Source organism: Rana temporaria, chromosome 8 (assembly GCF_905171775.1).
Source record: "Rana temporaria chromosome 8, aRanTem1.1, whole genome shotgun sequence".
In the NCBI taxonomy this organism is placed as follows: Eukaryota; Metazoa; Chordata; class Amphibia; order Anura; family Ranidae; genus Rana; species Rana temporaria.
The window spans coordinates 49,823,036-49,838,250 of NC_053496.1; the positions used below are offsets into that span (position 1 = coordinate 49,823,036).

Below are 15,215 nucleotides of genomic sequence, written 5' to 3' on the forward strand. Positions count from 1 at the left end.
CAGTAATGTCATTCCGAGGCAAACCCGTGCTGACAGATCAGTCAGTAGCATGGCTGGGCCTAGGGGAGTCCAGCATGATTAATTATCTGGAACTCCTGGGTTGGGATCCCAGTCTAGAGGGAATATGCTGTCTTTATTCAAACACAGTTCCCTATGCTCAGTTTTAATCAAGGCTGATATAAACTTTGCTCTGTCGGCCTGGAACGAGTGGATCCTAACTTAGCATTATCCTAGGAGTCTTGTCCCAGGGATATGCTGGAATTTCAGTTTAGGGTTCTTAACTGAATGATTGGCAGAAGGGAATATCCTTCATACCCGTTACCTGGGAGCAGGTTGCGAGGACTGGCCTCTAGGGATAGAATCCAGGCCTGGAAGAGACCACGGCACAGGGAAGGTGGTCAAGCTCCTAGGGAGCCTTATCTGCTAGCTTTCTAGAGCTACGGATGGAGCATCCGGCTTAAGGACCTGAACGTTTGGGTTACAGGGTTGCTCTGTCTGAATACAATCTGACTATGCCTCTCTAGTGGTTTACTTTGGTTACCAGAGAAAAGCTTGTGCCTTGCCTATTGTCAATTGTCATTTCATGGAATGCTAGATTGGCAGGCGATTCGCTGGAGCCATCAACAATCGGGTCCGGGAGATTGGCCTCTACACCCCGACTTTTTTCTGACCAAATGTCACAGAAACGTTACCCTGCACATAAAGGGTGTTGACGTCCAGGTTCAACAAGGGATTGAACAACTTTGTGTCAAGGCCAAAGGATCCACCCGCATGTGGGACAGATTTTTTAGTGACCCTGGGGGCCCAGTTGTCGCTGGTTTATGTGTTATCTCCCCCCAGGGCCGCAACCTTCGTGGCTTCCATGCTACATCAGAAGGGAACGGAAGCTGGCTTAATTGCTCCAGCATAGCCCATACAACCTTACTGCGCAGGGACAGCAGAACTGATCGTAGAGGACCCAGGGTCCCTTACAGCTTGTCCAGGCCTGCTTTGCAGGGTTACATCCTGTCTTGCATACATGTGTAGTAATGGTCTGGCTGTTATAGCCTGCATTCTTGAGGATCGGGCCGTACAGAATCAGCGGAAGTTACCTTGATTCATACAGGACAGCTGGCCTCCAGGACCAGATATCCTAGGATATGGAAGGCCCATATTCCTGGTGTGAAACCAAGGGGTGGAATCCTTGGTAGTAGGTCCTAGGTAAAATTCTTACCTTTCTACATTGGAAAAGAGATGGAGCTGGCCTTAGGTTCCATCAAGGGTCCGATCTCGGCACACTCTTGATCTGGGCCGTTATACAAGGGGTGACAGGTATAAGTCCGCCAGTTAAGGCGCCCTTGTGCTCGGAGGATTGGATCCAGTATGCTGGCTTACAGAGTCAGCACCTTGGGCTGATGCACCATAAATATTTCCCTTTATCCTTCTAAAGAGGGAATTGGTGTTCTTGGTTGCAGCTGCCTCCGCAAGAGAGTATTGGCAACTTTCTTTGTATAGAGCCATACTTAATTATTTGTACAAGAAGGGTGATGTTAAATACTCACCCAACCTTATTGGCTAGAAGGATCCAGTGTTCACTTGAATTAAGATATTCTTGCCTTCCTTTTTTTCGGGACCTTGATCCGCGGAAGGAGAGGTTATTGCTTCTCTTAATAAAGATAAGAGCAGTTAAAGATCTATCTGAAGGCTTCAGATATAGAAACCTAACGTTTTGTTGCCAGAAAGCCCCTAGATGGGGCGGGCAGTGTTCAGATCGGCTATTAAAATGGCTATGCGCTCTCTCGTTATAGTAAGAGAGGTCAAGACCTATCTGAAGCGGCTGCTCGGATACGGAAGACTGATGTTGGTGCGCTACCAGGAGGCCCCAGCAAGGGGCAGGCAGCGTCTAAATCAACTATTGTCAAATGTTGATTCATCAGGTTATTATTCAGGCTTGTGGTTTATAGAGAGGGCTTCCCCCTGTTTCTTTTTGGGGTACACCCTACCAGAATAGTAAGCACTTCATGCGGGGTGCATTACCAAGCCTTTATGACTCAGATTTGCCAGACCTGCAACTTGGTCGTTTGTGCTTACGTTCACTAAATCCTATCAAGTGAACATAAGACGGCAGGAGGATGCAGCCTTTTTTTTTGGCACAATATGCGGCAGGCAGCATTAGAATTCCTCGTGTCTGATGGCAGTCTGCATTGTTGGTGTCTCCCTCCCCTCAGTAAGCATTGCTTTAGGACATCCCAGATAGTAATGATTAAGACTCTGTGTCCCGTGATGTACGATAAAGAAAATAGGATTTTTATAACAGCTTACCTGTAAAATCCTTTTCTTGGAGTACATCACGGGACACAGAGTCCCCACCCCTCTTGTTTGGGGATATTGGGACACTTATTGCTTGGGACAAAAACTGAGGTGCTCCCAGTATGGGAGGGGTTATATAGGGAGGGAACTTCCTGTTCTAATTGATTACACCAGTGTCCAGCACCTGATGGTGGAATATAACCCAGATAGTAATGATTAAGACTCTGTGTCCCGTGATGTACTCCAAGAAAAGGATTTTACAGGTAAGCTGTTATAAAAATCCTATTTTCTTTTGGTGGTATTTGATCACCTCTGCGGTTTTTATTTTTTGCGCTATAAACAAAAATAGAGCGACAATTTTGAAAAAAAAAATAAAAAAAATTTAATTGTTGCTGTAATAAATGGCTCAATTTTTTAAAAAAAACATTTTTTATGCTCAGTCTAGGCCGATACGTATTCTACATATTTTTAGTAAAAAAAAAAAAAATCGCAATAAGCGACTGGTTTGCGCAAAAGTTATAGCGCCTACAAAATAAGGGACAGAATTATTATTTTTTTATTATTATTTTTTTTACTAGTTATGGCGGCGATCTGCGACATTTATTGCGACTGCGACATTATGGCGGACACATCGGACACATTTTTGGCGCCATTCACATTTATACTGCAATCAGTGCTATAAATATGCACTAATTACTGTATAAATGTGACTGGCAGGGAAGGGGTTAACACTAGGGGGTGAGGAAGGGGTTAATGTGTACCCTAATATTAGTGTTCTAACTGTGGGGGAAGGGGGGTGACTGGGGGGGTGACCGATCTGTGTCTCTATGTACAAGAGACACAGATCCGTCTCCTCTCTCCCTGACAGCACCGCTGTCTGCGAGAGCCGGGAATGAGAGATGATCTCATATGTAAACATATGAGATCATCTCTCATTGGCCGCACAGATCGCCTAGGAAACGGCCGCTCCGATAGGCGGTTCACGGTGATCTGTGACTGGCTGTGTCCGAGGGACACGGCCAGTACAGAAGTTCCCCGCTGCGCGCTCGGGAGCGCGCGCGGGGAACGCGGAAATGAGCTGCCGTCAATTGACGGCGGCTCAGAGATTTAGAACCACCCTGCGGCCGTCAATAGTCGTACGGCCGTAGGGAAGTGGTTAAGCTAGTGCATTGTTGGTTCACTTACCTTTTCCTTCCATTTCCCTTCTTAAAGGAGTTGTAAAGGAAAAACATTTTTTTGCCTAAAATTAATGGGCCAGATTCACGTAGCTCAGCGGATCTATAGATCCGCTCGATCTACGTGAATTAAGATCCGCTCCCGCAAGTTTAGGAGGCAAGTGGCTAATTCACAAACCACTTACCTCCAAACTTGCGACGGCGGATCCTAAATCCCCCGGCGGAATTCAAATTCCGCGGCTAGGGGAGTGTACTATTTAAATCGGGCGCGTTCCCGCGCCGATTTAAATGCGCATGCGCCGTCCGGGGAATTTCCCGGCGTGCATTGCTCCCACTGACGTCGCTAGGACGTCAGTGGTTTCGACACTTACCTAAACGACGTCCGTCCGTATTCGAGAACGACTTACGCAAACGACGTTAAAAAATTCAAATTCGACGCGGGAACGCCGGCTATACTTAACATTGGCTGCGCCTGATAAAAGAAGGGGTGAGTATACGACGGGTACGCCGCTACGGAAACGTCGTAAGAAGACTGCGTCGGGTCCGCGTACATTCGTGAATTTGCGTATCTCGCTGATTTACATATTATTTATCGTAAATCAGCGGGAACGCCCCCGGCGCCATTTTTAAATGGAAAAAAAGATCCGACAGTGTAACACAGTGTAACACTGTCATATCTTAGCCCTATCTATGCGTATCTGATTCTATGAATCGGGTGCATAGATAGGACCAGTGTAAGTCAGAGATACGATGGTGTATCTGTAGATACACCGTCGTATCTCTTTGTGAATCTGGCCCAATGTCTGCAAGGTAGACAGACAGAATAGTGTAATGATTCTGTTAAAAAACAAGTAAATACCTATTAAATTCCTTCATCTATATCACCTCCGGCATTCTAGTTTTTGTTCTCTCATTCACTTCCTGGTTTGCGGCGCTCATTCATGTAAGAACTACATTTCCCAGTATGCATTGCGGCACACCCAGTAATTCACACCTCCTTGAAGTCTCTAACACGTAGAGAGCGTCCTGCCGCGCAGATGTAGTTCCCAGGAGGGGCGAGCACGTCACTGACCACCAATCAGACAAGCAGGAAGTGAACAGAACAGAGAAGAAATAGAGCAACTTCTGAGCAAAAACGAACAATGAGGAAGTGATAAGAGGAATGTCTGCAGGTAAAGGATGCTTATTAGGAAAAATGTTTTCCTTTACAACCCCTTTAACAATAATAATAATAATAATAATAATAATAAATGTTTTTTTCCTTTGTCTGAATTTCTCACTTCCTGTTCTTAGTAAGCTTGCCCCCATCATCCGAGCCGTTCTGGCTGGGGGTTAGTCAGTGCGCTCGCCCCCTCCCTTGGGACATCCAAGGGAGGGGGCGAGCTCACTGACTTACCCCAGCCAGAACGGTTTGGATGATGGGGGCAAGCTTACTGAGAAAGAACAGGAAGTGAGAAATTCAGACCAAGAAAAAATTTAGAAGGAACAGGTAAGTGAACCAACAATGCACTAGCTTAAAGGAACCTATTTAGAAAATAAAAAACAAACCTTTACAACCCCTTTAAAATCACTTATACCCACAATAGGATAAGCATAAAACAATAAAAAAAAAAAAAACTACCAACCCAACCCCTAATGGGGACATGGGCAGCATTAAAATCTGACAGGAGTTGTATTGTCTTTACTCTGCTACTGTCTTTTAGCAGGAGGAGTGAGACTCCAGATGTAAATAGAGCTGGGGATTATGATGGGGGAGATCTGACCTTTTAGAGACCCATGAAATGTGGGGATTTACTCCTGTTGGCTGCATAACTGGTACATCACTGTTGAAATGCTGACCCTTTAAATGTATTTTTTTCAGGATGATGAGATCACACAGACTGCTTTTGTTCTCATCGCTCTACTGGAACATCGACTTGTCCATGATGTAAGTTCTTTGATCTTATCAGTCTTCATATTTTCTTAACAAGTCAGACAACCAAAAACAGCACAAAAAGTGACATGAAAGTAAACTTCCATGCATGACTTTTACCTATAGGTAAGTCCAGGGCTGGTGCAAGGACTTTTGACACCCTAGGCAAAACCTAATTTTGCCGCCCCCCTTGGCTCCACCCCTGACCCCACCCCCTTTACCCTACCCATGTGACAGGAGGCAGCGATATACAGGAGGCATCGACTTCCTCTAGCGCTGGTTTCACTTCTGCGATGCACCTCTAATTACACCAAAGGTCGGATGGAGCAGCTGCCTGGGACTGAATTGGTTACATACTGCCGCTGCCTAGTGGTAGCACCGGCCCTGGGTAAGTCTATAGTAAGGCTTATCTATAGGTACAGGAAATATTTCCTAAATGTGCACCATTTAGGAGATATTTACTTTTGATGCAGCCGGTGCACAGTCCATGTGTGGGAGTGATGTCATCTCAGCTCCAGCCACTCGCACAGCTAAGGGGTATCAGAGTAAAGGGGACTGAATACAAACACACACCACACATTTCACATATTTATTTAAAAAAAAAAAATTGAAAACCATCTATTATTTTCCTTCCACTTCACAATTATGTGCCACTTTGTGTTGGTCTATCACATAAAATCCCAATAAAATAAATTTAAGTTTTTGGTTGTATTTTCAAGGGGTATGAATACTTTTTCAAGGCACTGTATGAGAATTTATACAGTTTTACCTAGGATTTTTTTTTAATTATTATTATTATTATTCATTCTATTGCTTATGGACCACTTTTTGTGTCTAGGAAAAAATTGTGGAGAATGCCAAATCCTGCATTAAGAAAGGAGCAGAAAATGCAAAATCATCACATACTTTGGCTCTCCTAGCATATGCCTTCACCTTGTTAGGAGACAGTGAGATGAGAGCGCTCATGCTAAAACGTCTGGGTGAAAATGCCAAGATAGAGGGTAAGTAGTAGTGAGTGAAGAACAGAGTTTAAACTGTACAAGTTATTAAAGGATAAGTTGTCCTTTTTTTTAATCTAAATTCCAGTTCCCCTATCTACCAATATAGCATTAATGTAATTTTTTTTGCAAAAATGTCAAAGCTTTCCATTAATTCTACATATACTGTACTCATCCATGTTTCCAAACGTATCCATTACTTCTGCCTTACTTCCTGGACAGACTATAGGTCATGATAGAGGAAGGAGTTTACCAGCTGACCTCATTAGCACACACCCTGTATCATCCATCCTCCTACCTACCCACCAACTCCCAGGTGTGTTTTTTGAATGAAATGCAATTTATAATGATCACCTTTCTCCCTAAATGCACAGGCATCGATTTTATTTTTTTCCCATCCTATATTCTAATATTGCATTGATCGTTCATTTGGCTTTTTGATATGTGCAGGCAATGACAGATGAGATAACAGCCTATGTGGAGCAGAGCTGTAGTATTGAAAACAGGAGAAGTGTGTCCTGGGTTCTGTAAAGTTCACCATACACTATACGATCTGATTGTACAATCTCCTTTAGATCTACCATCAATTCTGTAGTGCGATGGCCTGCCTGATTTCATTTAACTACTTAATATCCCCCAAAAATATATAAAAAAGTTTATGCCGATATGTATTCTTCAACATATTTTTTGTAAAAAAAATCCCAATAAGCGTTTATTGATTGGTTTGCGCAAAAGTTATAGCATCTACAAAATAGGGGATAGTTTTATGGCATTTTTATTAATATTTTTTTACTAGTAATGACGGCGATCAGCGATTTTTATCGTGACTGCAACATTATGGCGGACACATCGGACACTTTTGATGCTATTTTGTGACCATTGTCGTTGATACAGTGATCAGTGCTATAAAATGCACTGATTACTGTAAAAATTACACTGGCAGTGAAGGGGTTAACCAGTAGGGGGCACTTAAGTGTGTCTTAGGGAATGCTTCTAACTGTAGGGGGGCGGGTGAACTATGTGTGACAAGACATTGACACTGATCACTGCTCCGATTACAGGGAGCTGTAATCAGTGTCCTGTCACTAGGAAGAATGGGGAAATGCTTGTTTACATCAGCATTTCCCTGTTCTTCCTCTCCGCGAGACGATTGCATGTATCCCCATGGACATAGAGTCCGCATGACCCGTGGTCAAACTCACGGAGCTTGCCACGCCAAAGGCGCGCTCGCGCCCACAAAGCCGCATCTTAAAGGGGCCATACAGGTACGTCCATCTTCCCACAGGAGCCATTGTGCCGATGTATATAAATGGGAGGAAAGAAATTTTGGACAGCCGCACTCCAATAAAAGGTAAATAGGTGTTGCCTTTTATTCTGGTAAAAAATACTACAAAAGCAAGAAAAAAACAGCAAACAGTGGGGTAATAGAGCTAACTAGTTTCACATTGATAACCAATGCTTACATAACTTTGGTTATCAATGTGAAACTAGTTAGCTCTATTACCCCACTGTTTGCTGTTTTTTTCTTGCTTTTGTAGTATTTTTTACCAGAATAAAAGGCAATACCTTTTTACCTTTTATTGGAGTGCGGCTGTCCAAAATTTCTTTCCTCCCATTTATGCTCTGTGCATTGCCTGCACCCACTGGATTTTGGGCTATTTTATTTATCACTGAGGCACATCATCTGGAGCGGCGGTTCTTTCTTTCTAGTGCTGATGTATATAGTCATGCACTGGTCCTTAAGTGGTTAAAAAACACACCTGGGAGTGGGTGGGTGGGTAGAAGGGTACATGATGCAGGGTGTGTGCTAATATGATCAGCTGGTCAACTCCTCCCTGTGTCATGACCTATAGCAGTGATGTCGAACCTTGGCACCCCAGATGTTTTGGAACTACATTTCCCATGGTGTTCAACTACACTGCAGAGTGCATGAGCATCATGGGAAATATAGTTCCAAAACATCTGGGGTGCCAGGTTTCGCCATCACTGACCTATAGTCTGTCCAGGAAGTAAGGCGGAAGTAATGGTTACGTTTGGAAACATGGATGAGGCCAGTGAAGTATGTGTATGTGGGATTAATGAAACACTTTGAGATTTTTTCAAAAGAAGTACATTAATGCTATATTGTTACATAGGGGATCTGGAATTTAGAGAGAGAGAAAAAAAAGGTGAACAAAGGTGAACTTAGCCTTTAAAGCCCAACAATAGCCAATCCTTTTCCATTTGTTTTTGATAGGGGAGGGGAAGGGTTAAAATCTATGTGTGCCTGAATATCTGTTGGGCAGATTGCTGTATTTGAAGGGTGTCAGACAAAAGTAAGTATGGGGAATTCATCCAATGATACAGAGAGAGAACAAGCACTTTATAAATCTGAATGTGCCTCAGAAACCATTAGAAACACATCCAAACAAAAACTTAGACAGCAATAAAAATGTCTCACGTTACAACCATTTTCCTATTCTATTTAAACGTAAAGCCAAAAAGTTTTGCATATAACACATTTCAAGCGAAACCTTTTCTTTCTAATTATTAATCCAGAAAACAGGTACAGTTACCTTATACTGCTGCCTACTGGAGGTTTGGAAATTGGCATACATAAAAATTGTGACCTGGACCCTCCTTATTCAGCATGCCTTGTTTTTTTGCTAGTGTCCTAAGGGATTGAACACTTTTTTCCTCAACTCTGTTGAGAAAAATCCAAAAAATCTTGGTAGCCTTCTTTTCATCATTAATTTATTTCCTCTGCATCTTCAATCAACTTTCCCTGTTGCACAGTGCTTGAGCTGGTCTCTGTATTGCACCTATCTGGATTGGCATTTCCTCAAGCTAACTTTGGGAGCCGTACCCAAGTCCTGTTGGATTGGACATATACAGCTAGCCTGAAATATGACCTTCAGGCACTGGGCTTTGCATTGTCGTGCTTTCCATACCTGAGTGTACTGTGGAAGTTGCAGAGCTCTTTCTGCGTCCAGAGTCATGGCATAGCCCCTAATCCGGTCTCAGAAGACTCACTTTGTAAAGAAAGGCCGTTCAGGCTAAAACATTGGGGTTACCCCATTGGTTTACCATGGTAGAGATTTAGGGCCAGATTCAGGTACAAATGCGGCGGCGTAACGTATCGTCTTTACGTTACACCGCCGCAAGTTTTCCTCGTAAGTGCTTAATTCACAAAGCACTTGAGTATAAACTTGTGGTGGAGTAACGTAAAGACGTCTGGCGCAAGCCCGCCTAATTCAAATGGGGCGTGTACCATTTAAATTAGGCGCGCTCCCGCGCCGAACGTTCTGCGCATGCTCCGTTAGTAAATTTCCCGTCGGCGCCCCGACGTGTTTGTGAATGGTGACGTGCGTGATGTACTTACGCTGAAAAAAAATTATATTAAATTTGACGCTGGAATGACGGCCATACTTTAACATGGCTGGTGTAAAGTTAAGCCATGAAAAAGATGGCTTAACTTTGCGACGGGAAAAAACGACGTAACGCACGCGAGTAGCTTCGTGGATCGCCTTAAAAGCTAATTTGCATACCCGACGCTGGAAAACGACTCAAGCTCCACCCAGCCGCGGCCGAAGTATTGCACTCTAAGGCCCCGTACACACGAGAGGATCCATCCGCTGAAAAATCTCAGCGGATCGGTTTCAGCGGATAGATCCCCTGGTGTGTACGTTCCAGCGGATATTTATCCGCGGATATTTCCGATTTCCAGCAGATAAAAATTTGTAGACATGCTTACAAATCTGTCCGCTGGAATCGGCACCAGCGGATCGATCCGGTGGTCTGTACAGACTCACCGGATCGATCCGTCCGAACCCATCCCTCGCATGCGTCGTAATGATTCGACGCATGCGTGGATATCCTTATATGACAGCGTCGCGCACGTCATCATCGCGGCGACACGTCACCGCGATGGGAATTCGGCGCGGATTTCAATCCGATGGTGTGTACACTCCATCGGATTAAAATCCGCAGAGGATTTATCCACGGATACGGTCCGGCGGACCGTATCTGCGGATCAATCCTATCGTGTGTACCAGGCCTAAGATCCGAAGGCGTACGAAGCCGTAAGCCTGTCGGATCTTAGCCAAAACCCGTCGTATCTTGTTTTTGAATCACAAATTAAGATACGACGCGGCAAATTTGAAAATACGCCGGCGTATCTCTTTCTTTATCGTACATCACGGGACACAGAGCGGCATTCATTACTATATGGGTTATATGGAGTACCTTCAGGTGTAGACACTGGCAATCTCAAACAGGAAATGCCCCTCCCTATATAACCCCCTCCCATAGGAGGAGTACCTCAGTTTTTACGCCAGTGTCTTAGGTGTTAGTCATGGTTTAGCTTGCCTCCGCATCCTTGGGATTAGGTGAGCTACCGGTTCTGTCCAAAAAAGCCTCAGCGCTAAAGTGGTCAGTAACCGGACCCCAAACCCTTGGGGTATAGCCCATAATGCTTTTCTTTTTAGAGAGCTGGACCCTGGGCCCAGAACTTAGAAACCTTTGGGTACCTAAAGTTTTCTGTTGCCAGGGTGCTATATGGGCCCAGGACAGTGGATCCTTCATAGGAACCCAGGGCCTGAAGGTCTAGACATCCCCACGGAGATGGGGGAAGATTGGGCCTCTTGCTTGGCAAAGTCCTGCGGCATGGAGCAGGTAAGTGAGGGGAAAACTTGCGGAACTTGGTTCTTAGCAGGTTTTTTTCTGGGGGGTCACAGGGGACATGCCTAAAGTTATGCACTGCATCTGGCAAACTAGTCACATATCATAAAGATAGGATGGCTCTCTATGTATTATTCCCCATAAGATGTGACCTCCCTTGTAGTGTTGGAAAAGCATTGAGTGGGGCCTGTGTTATATAAAAATATATGTGTGTGTCAGAGAGCTTTGCTTACCTGCAGGCCTCCAGGCGATGCTCCATTCAGTCTTCCTCCTCAGAGCCTGCAAGCAGGCAAAACGCTGACCTCCTCATGGTTCCAGGCTGCAGGCTGCAGTTTGCTGGAACAGAGAGGTCCCTTCCTCCCAAAATCCCCCCCCCTCCCCCTGTCGGGAGGGGCATTTCCTGTTTGAGGTTGCTGGGGGGGAAGGGCGGGTCAGTGGCTTAAAGGAAGGGGCGGCCCTTCCTTGTTTGTTCCATCAATACTTTGGAACTGAGGAGAAAGACCAGAGCGGCAGGACGGGGCGCCGAGGACACACAGTGGCCAGAAAGGATATTGCAGTCTTCAGAGGACTGTTTTGTCAAGCCTAGAAATAGGCTGTTTCTTTTCCATCTCATAGTTTTTCTTTGCAATACTACTCAGGGGGACAGAATGTTTTTTCTTTCCTGGATTTGAAACAAAAATGAAAAAAAAAAAAAAAAAAAAAAAAGTCATCTAGGGGAGAGGAAGCATTTTTTTTTATCCCCCAAACAGGTGTTTGGACAATTAACTTTTATAGTTCCAAATACCAATAGGTAGCAGGTGTACCTCGGTATTGTACCATGGTATGCCGCTGTTTTCCCTACAGGGAGCCTTGGGGCCATCGGGATCTGGGGCTGGAGCTGACGCGGGTCAGTCCAACCCTAAGATGGTCACGGAGGAGGTATTACTCACCTCTTTAAAAGAGATGCAGAAAAGCATGGGAAAAATGATATCCGCAGCTATGCGGGGCAGTAAGCGGAATAGATCTCCGTCGCCCGAGCGCGGACCCTCAGAAGAGGAGGTCCTTTCCTCAGGGGAATTGGACGACCTCTTGGACACGGACCAAGTAGGTTCAGGGATCGAAGACCCGGATACAGAGGAGTCTGGGGCAGTCTCCCTGAGGGAGAGCTGGTGGATTCAAGGATTGTCGGACTTGGTCCATAGGACATTCAACTTGCCAGTACCAGATCTCCAGGTATCGACGGTTTCAGCTTTGGGCTCACTGAGGGCGCCTCAAAGCAATGCTGTGTTTCCGATCCATCCTCTATTAGAGGGAATTTTGTTCCAAGATTGGAACAAGCCAGATAAGATCTTCTTACCACCTAAAAGGTTCTCTGTCCTATATCCTATGGAAGAAAAATTTTCCAAAAGATGGGCTACTCCTGCAGTGGACGCAGCCATCTCATGTGTTAACAGATCGTTAACATGCCCTGTAGAAAACATACAGGTGTTCAAGGATCCAGTTGATAAGCGCTTGGAAGCACTACTTAAGAACTCCTTCACTACTGCAGGGGCAGTAGTACAGCCAGCTGTGGCTGCGATTGGGGTCGCTCAAGCATTATCGGATCAATTTAAGCAGATGCTTAAACTTATTCCGGCCCAGCAGGCAGAAAAATTTTCGGATGTCCCTAAGGCCATATGTTTTACGGTAGACGCAATCAAGGATTCTATCCAGCAAGCGTCACGTTTATCGTTATCCCTTATCCATATGAGAAGACTCTTATGGTTAAAAAGCTGGGAGGCTGAGCCCCCATGCAAGAAGCTCCTGGTAGGGTTCCCCTTCCATGGAGGACGACTCTTCGGAGAAGACCTAGATAAATACATTCAGACCATTTCAAACGGCAAGAGTACTCTCTTGCCAACTAAGAAGAAGGTTCAGGGACCTGCGTTTAAACGACAGTATTCCCCTGGGCAGGGGCCCTCTAATGCCAAGCAGTATCGACGGCCTCCTGCAAAAGCAAACTTCGGCTTCAACAGCAGATCACAAGGACAGGCTGTTAGAGGCAAAAGGCAGTGGTTTCGCAAACCAGCAAAACCAGCCCCCAAGCCAACCTTATGAAGGGGCGCCCCCACCCACGAAGGTGGGGGGAAGGCTGCGACTCTTTTCAGAGATTTGGGAAGCCAGCATTCCCGACGAGTGGGTACGGTCTTCCGTGGCCACAGGCTACAAATTAGATTTCCTAAGGTTTCCTCCTCCTCATTTCCAGAAGTCGAGGATTCCAAACGATCCGGAAAAGGGAGCCGCATTAAGATCGGCATTAGATCATCTACTTTCCCAGGAAGTAATAGTAGAGGTACCAGTCCTGGAACAGGGGCTGGGTTTCTACTCCAACCTATTCATCATCCCAAAATCCAATGGAGATGTCAGGCCAATTTTGGACCTAAAGATGGTAAATGCATATCTAAAGATCCGCTCATTTCGGATGGAATCCGTGCGGTCAGCAGCTGCCACACTCCAGAAGGACGACTTCATGGCGTCCATAGACATAAAGGATGCCTACCTTCATGTTCCAATTTATCAGCCACATCAAAGATATCTACGCTTCATGGTGGCTTCGCGTCACTTCCAATTCGTGGCGCTTCCCTTCGGGTTGGCTACGGCCCCCCGGGTGTTCACGAAGGTCCTAGCTCCAATCCTAGCCAAACTAAGGATCCAAGGGGTCACGATCCTAGCATACCTGGACGACCTCCTAGTCATAGATCACTCGTCTCCCGGCTTGGAGCGAGCAGTGGCCCTCACGGTCCAATACCTCGAGAGGTTCGGCTGGGTCCTAAATCGAGAAAAGTCAGCTTTCCAGCCCACAAAGCAGTTGGAATATCTCGGCATGAGATTAGACACAGAACAACAAGGAGTGTTCCTACCTCTGAGGAAGGTAAAAGCCATCAAGGAATTAATCCTACTGGTTCTAAGCAAGAAAGAACCGACTATTCGCCTATGTATGAGGTTACTAGGCAAGATGGTGGCCACATTCGAGGCGGTACCATACGCCCAGAGCCACACTCGCATCCTACAGGCAGCCATCCTGTCAGCATGGAGCAGAAGGCCACAGGCCTTGGATATCCCGTTGCCGCTCTCATCAAGAGTCCGACAAAATCTGTGTTGGTGGTTAGACCCTCAGAATCTACTGAAGGGGAGGTCTTTCAGCCCAGTGGCTTGGAAGATAGTGACCACAGACGCCAGCCTGACGGGCTGGGGAGCAATTTTGGATGGTTGCACTCGCCAAGGTACTTGGGCAAAGCCAGAGAAGCAGTTGCCCATCAACATCTTGGAGCTCAGAGCTGCTCGACTAGCCCTCAGGGCTTGGACGTCAAAATTGCAGGGGTTCCCGGTGAGAATTCAATCAGACAATGCCACGGCCGTGGCATACATAAATCACCAAGGGGGAACCAGGAGTCAAGCCGCTCAGAGAGAGGTGAGCTTGATTCTTCTATGGGCAGAGGCTCATGTGCCCTGCATATCGGCAATATCCATTCCAGGAGTGGACAACTTTCAGGCGGACTTCTTAAGCCGCCAGACTCTATGGCCGGGGGAATGGTCTCTGCATCCACAAGTCTTTCAAGCACTCTGCCAAAGATGGGGAGTGCCGGACGTGGATATCATGGCATCGAGACTCAACAAGAAACTAGACAGGTTCATGTCCCGCTCAAGGGATCCGATGGCCTGCGGAACCGATGCGTTGGTTTGCCCTTGGCATCAGTTCAAACTTCTTTATGCGTTTCCCCCGCTCCAGTTACTACCCCGCCTGCTGCGCAGGATCCGGGTGGAGCACATACCAGTCATCCTGGTAGCTCCAGCATGGCCCAGAAGGGCATGGTACTCACTAATCTTAAGGATGGTAGTGGGAGACCCTTGGACTCTTCCTCTACGGCCAGACCTGCTATCGCAAGGTCCGATCCTCCACCCTGCCTTACGGCATCTAAATTTGACGGCCTGGAAGCTGAATCCCTGATTCTCAGGGGTAGAGGTCTGTCTCAGAAAGTAATCTCTACCCTAATCAGAGCCAGGAAACCGGTCTCTAGGGTGATTTATTACAGGGTCTGGAAGGCCTATGTAGGCTGGTGTGAGTCCAAGCGATGGCTTTCTCGCAAATTTACCATCGATAGAGTATTAAGTTTTCTCCAGCTAGGAGTGGATAAAGGATTGGCATTAAGCACAATCAAAGGA

The 15,215-nt window shown here is 46.0% G+C and overlaps 1 protein-coding gene across 1 annotated transcript in view; it reads left to right on the forward strand.

Annotated features, from left to right (window-relative positions):
- LOC120946920 (alpha-2-macroglobulin-like protein 1) overlaps positions 1-15,215 on the forward strand; it is a 174,381-nt gene that overhangs the window by 117,983 nt on the left and 41,183 nt on the right. The window contains exons 27-28 of the mRNA XM_040361744.1: positions 5,326-5,391; positions 6,215-6,377. Coding sequence (XP_040217678.1) covers positions 5,326-5,391; positions 6,215-6,377 — 229 coding nt within the window. The remainder of the gene's footprint in view (positions 1-5,325; positions 5,392-6,214; positions 6,378-15,215) is intronic.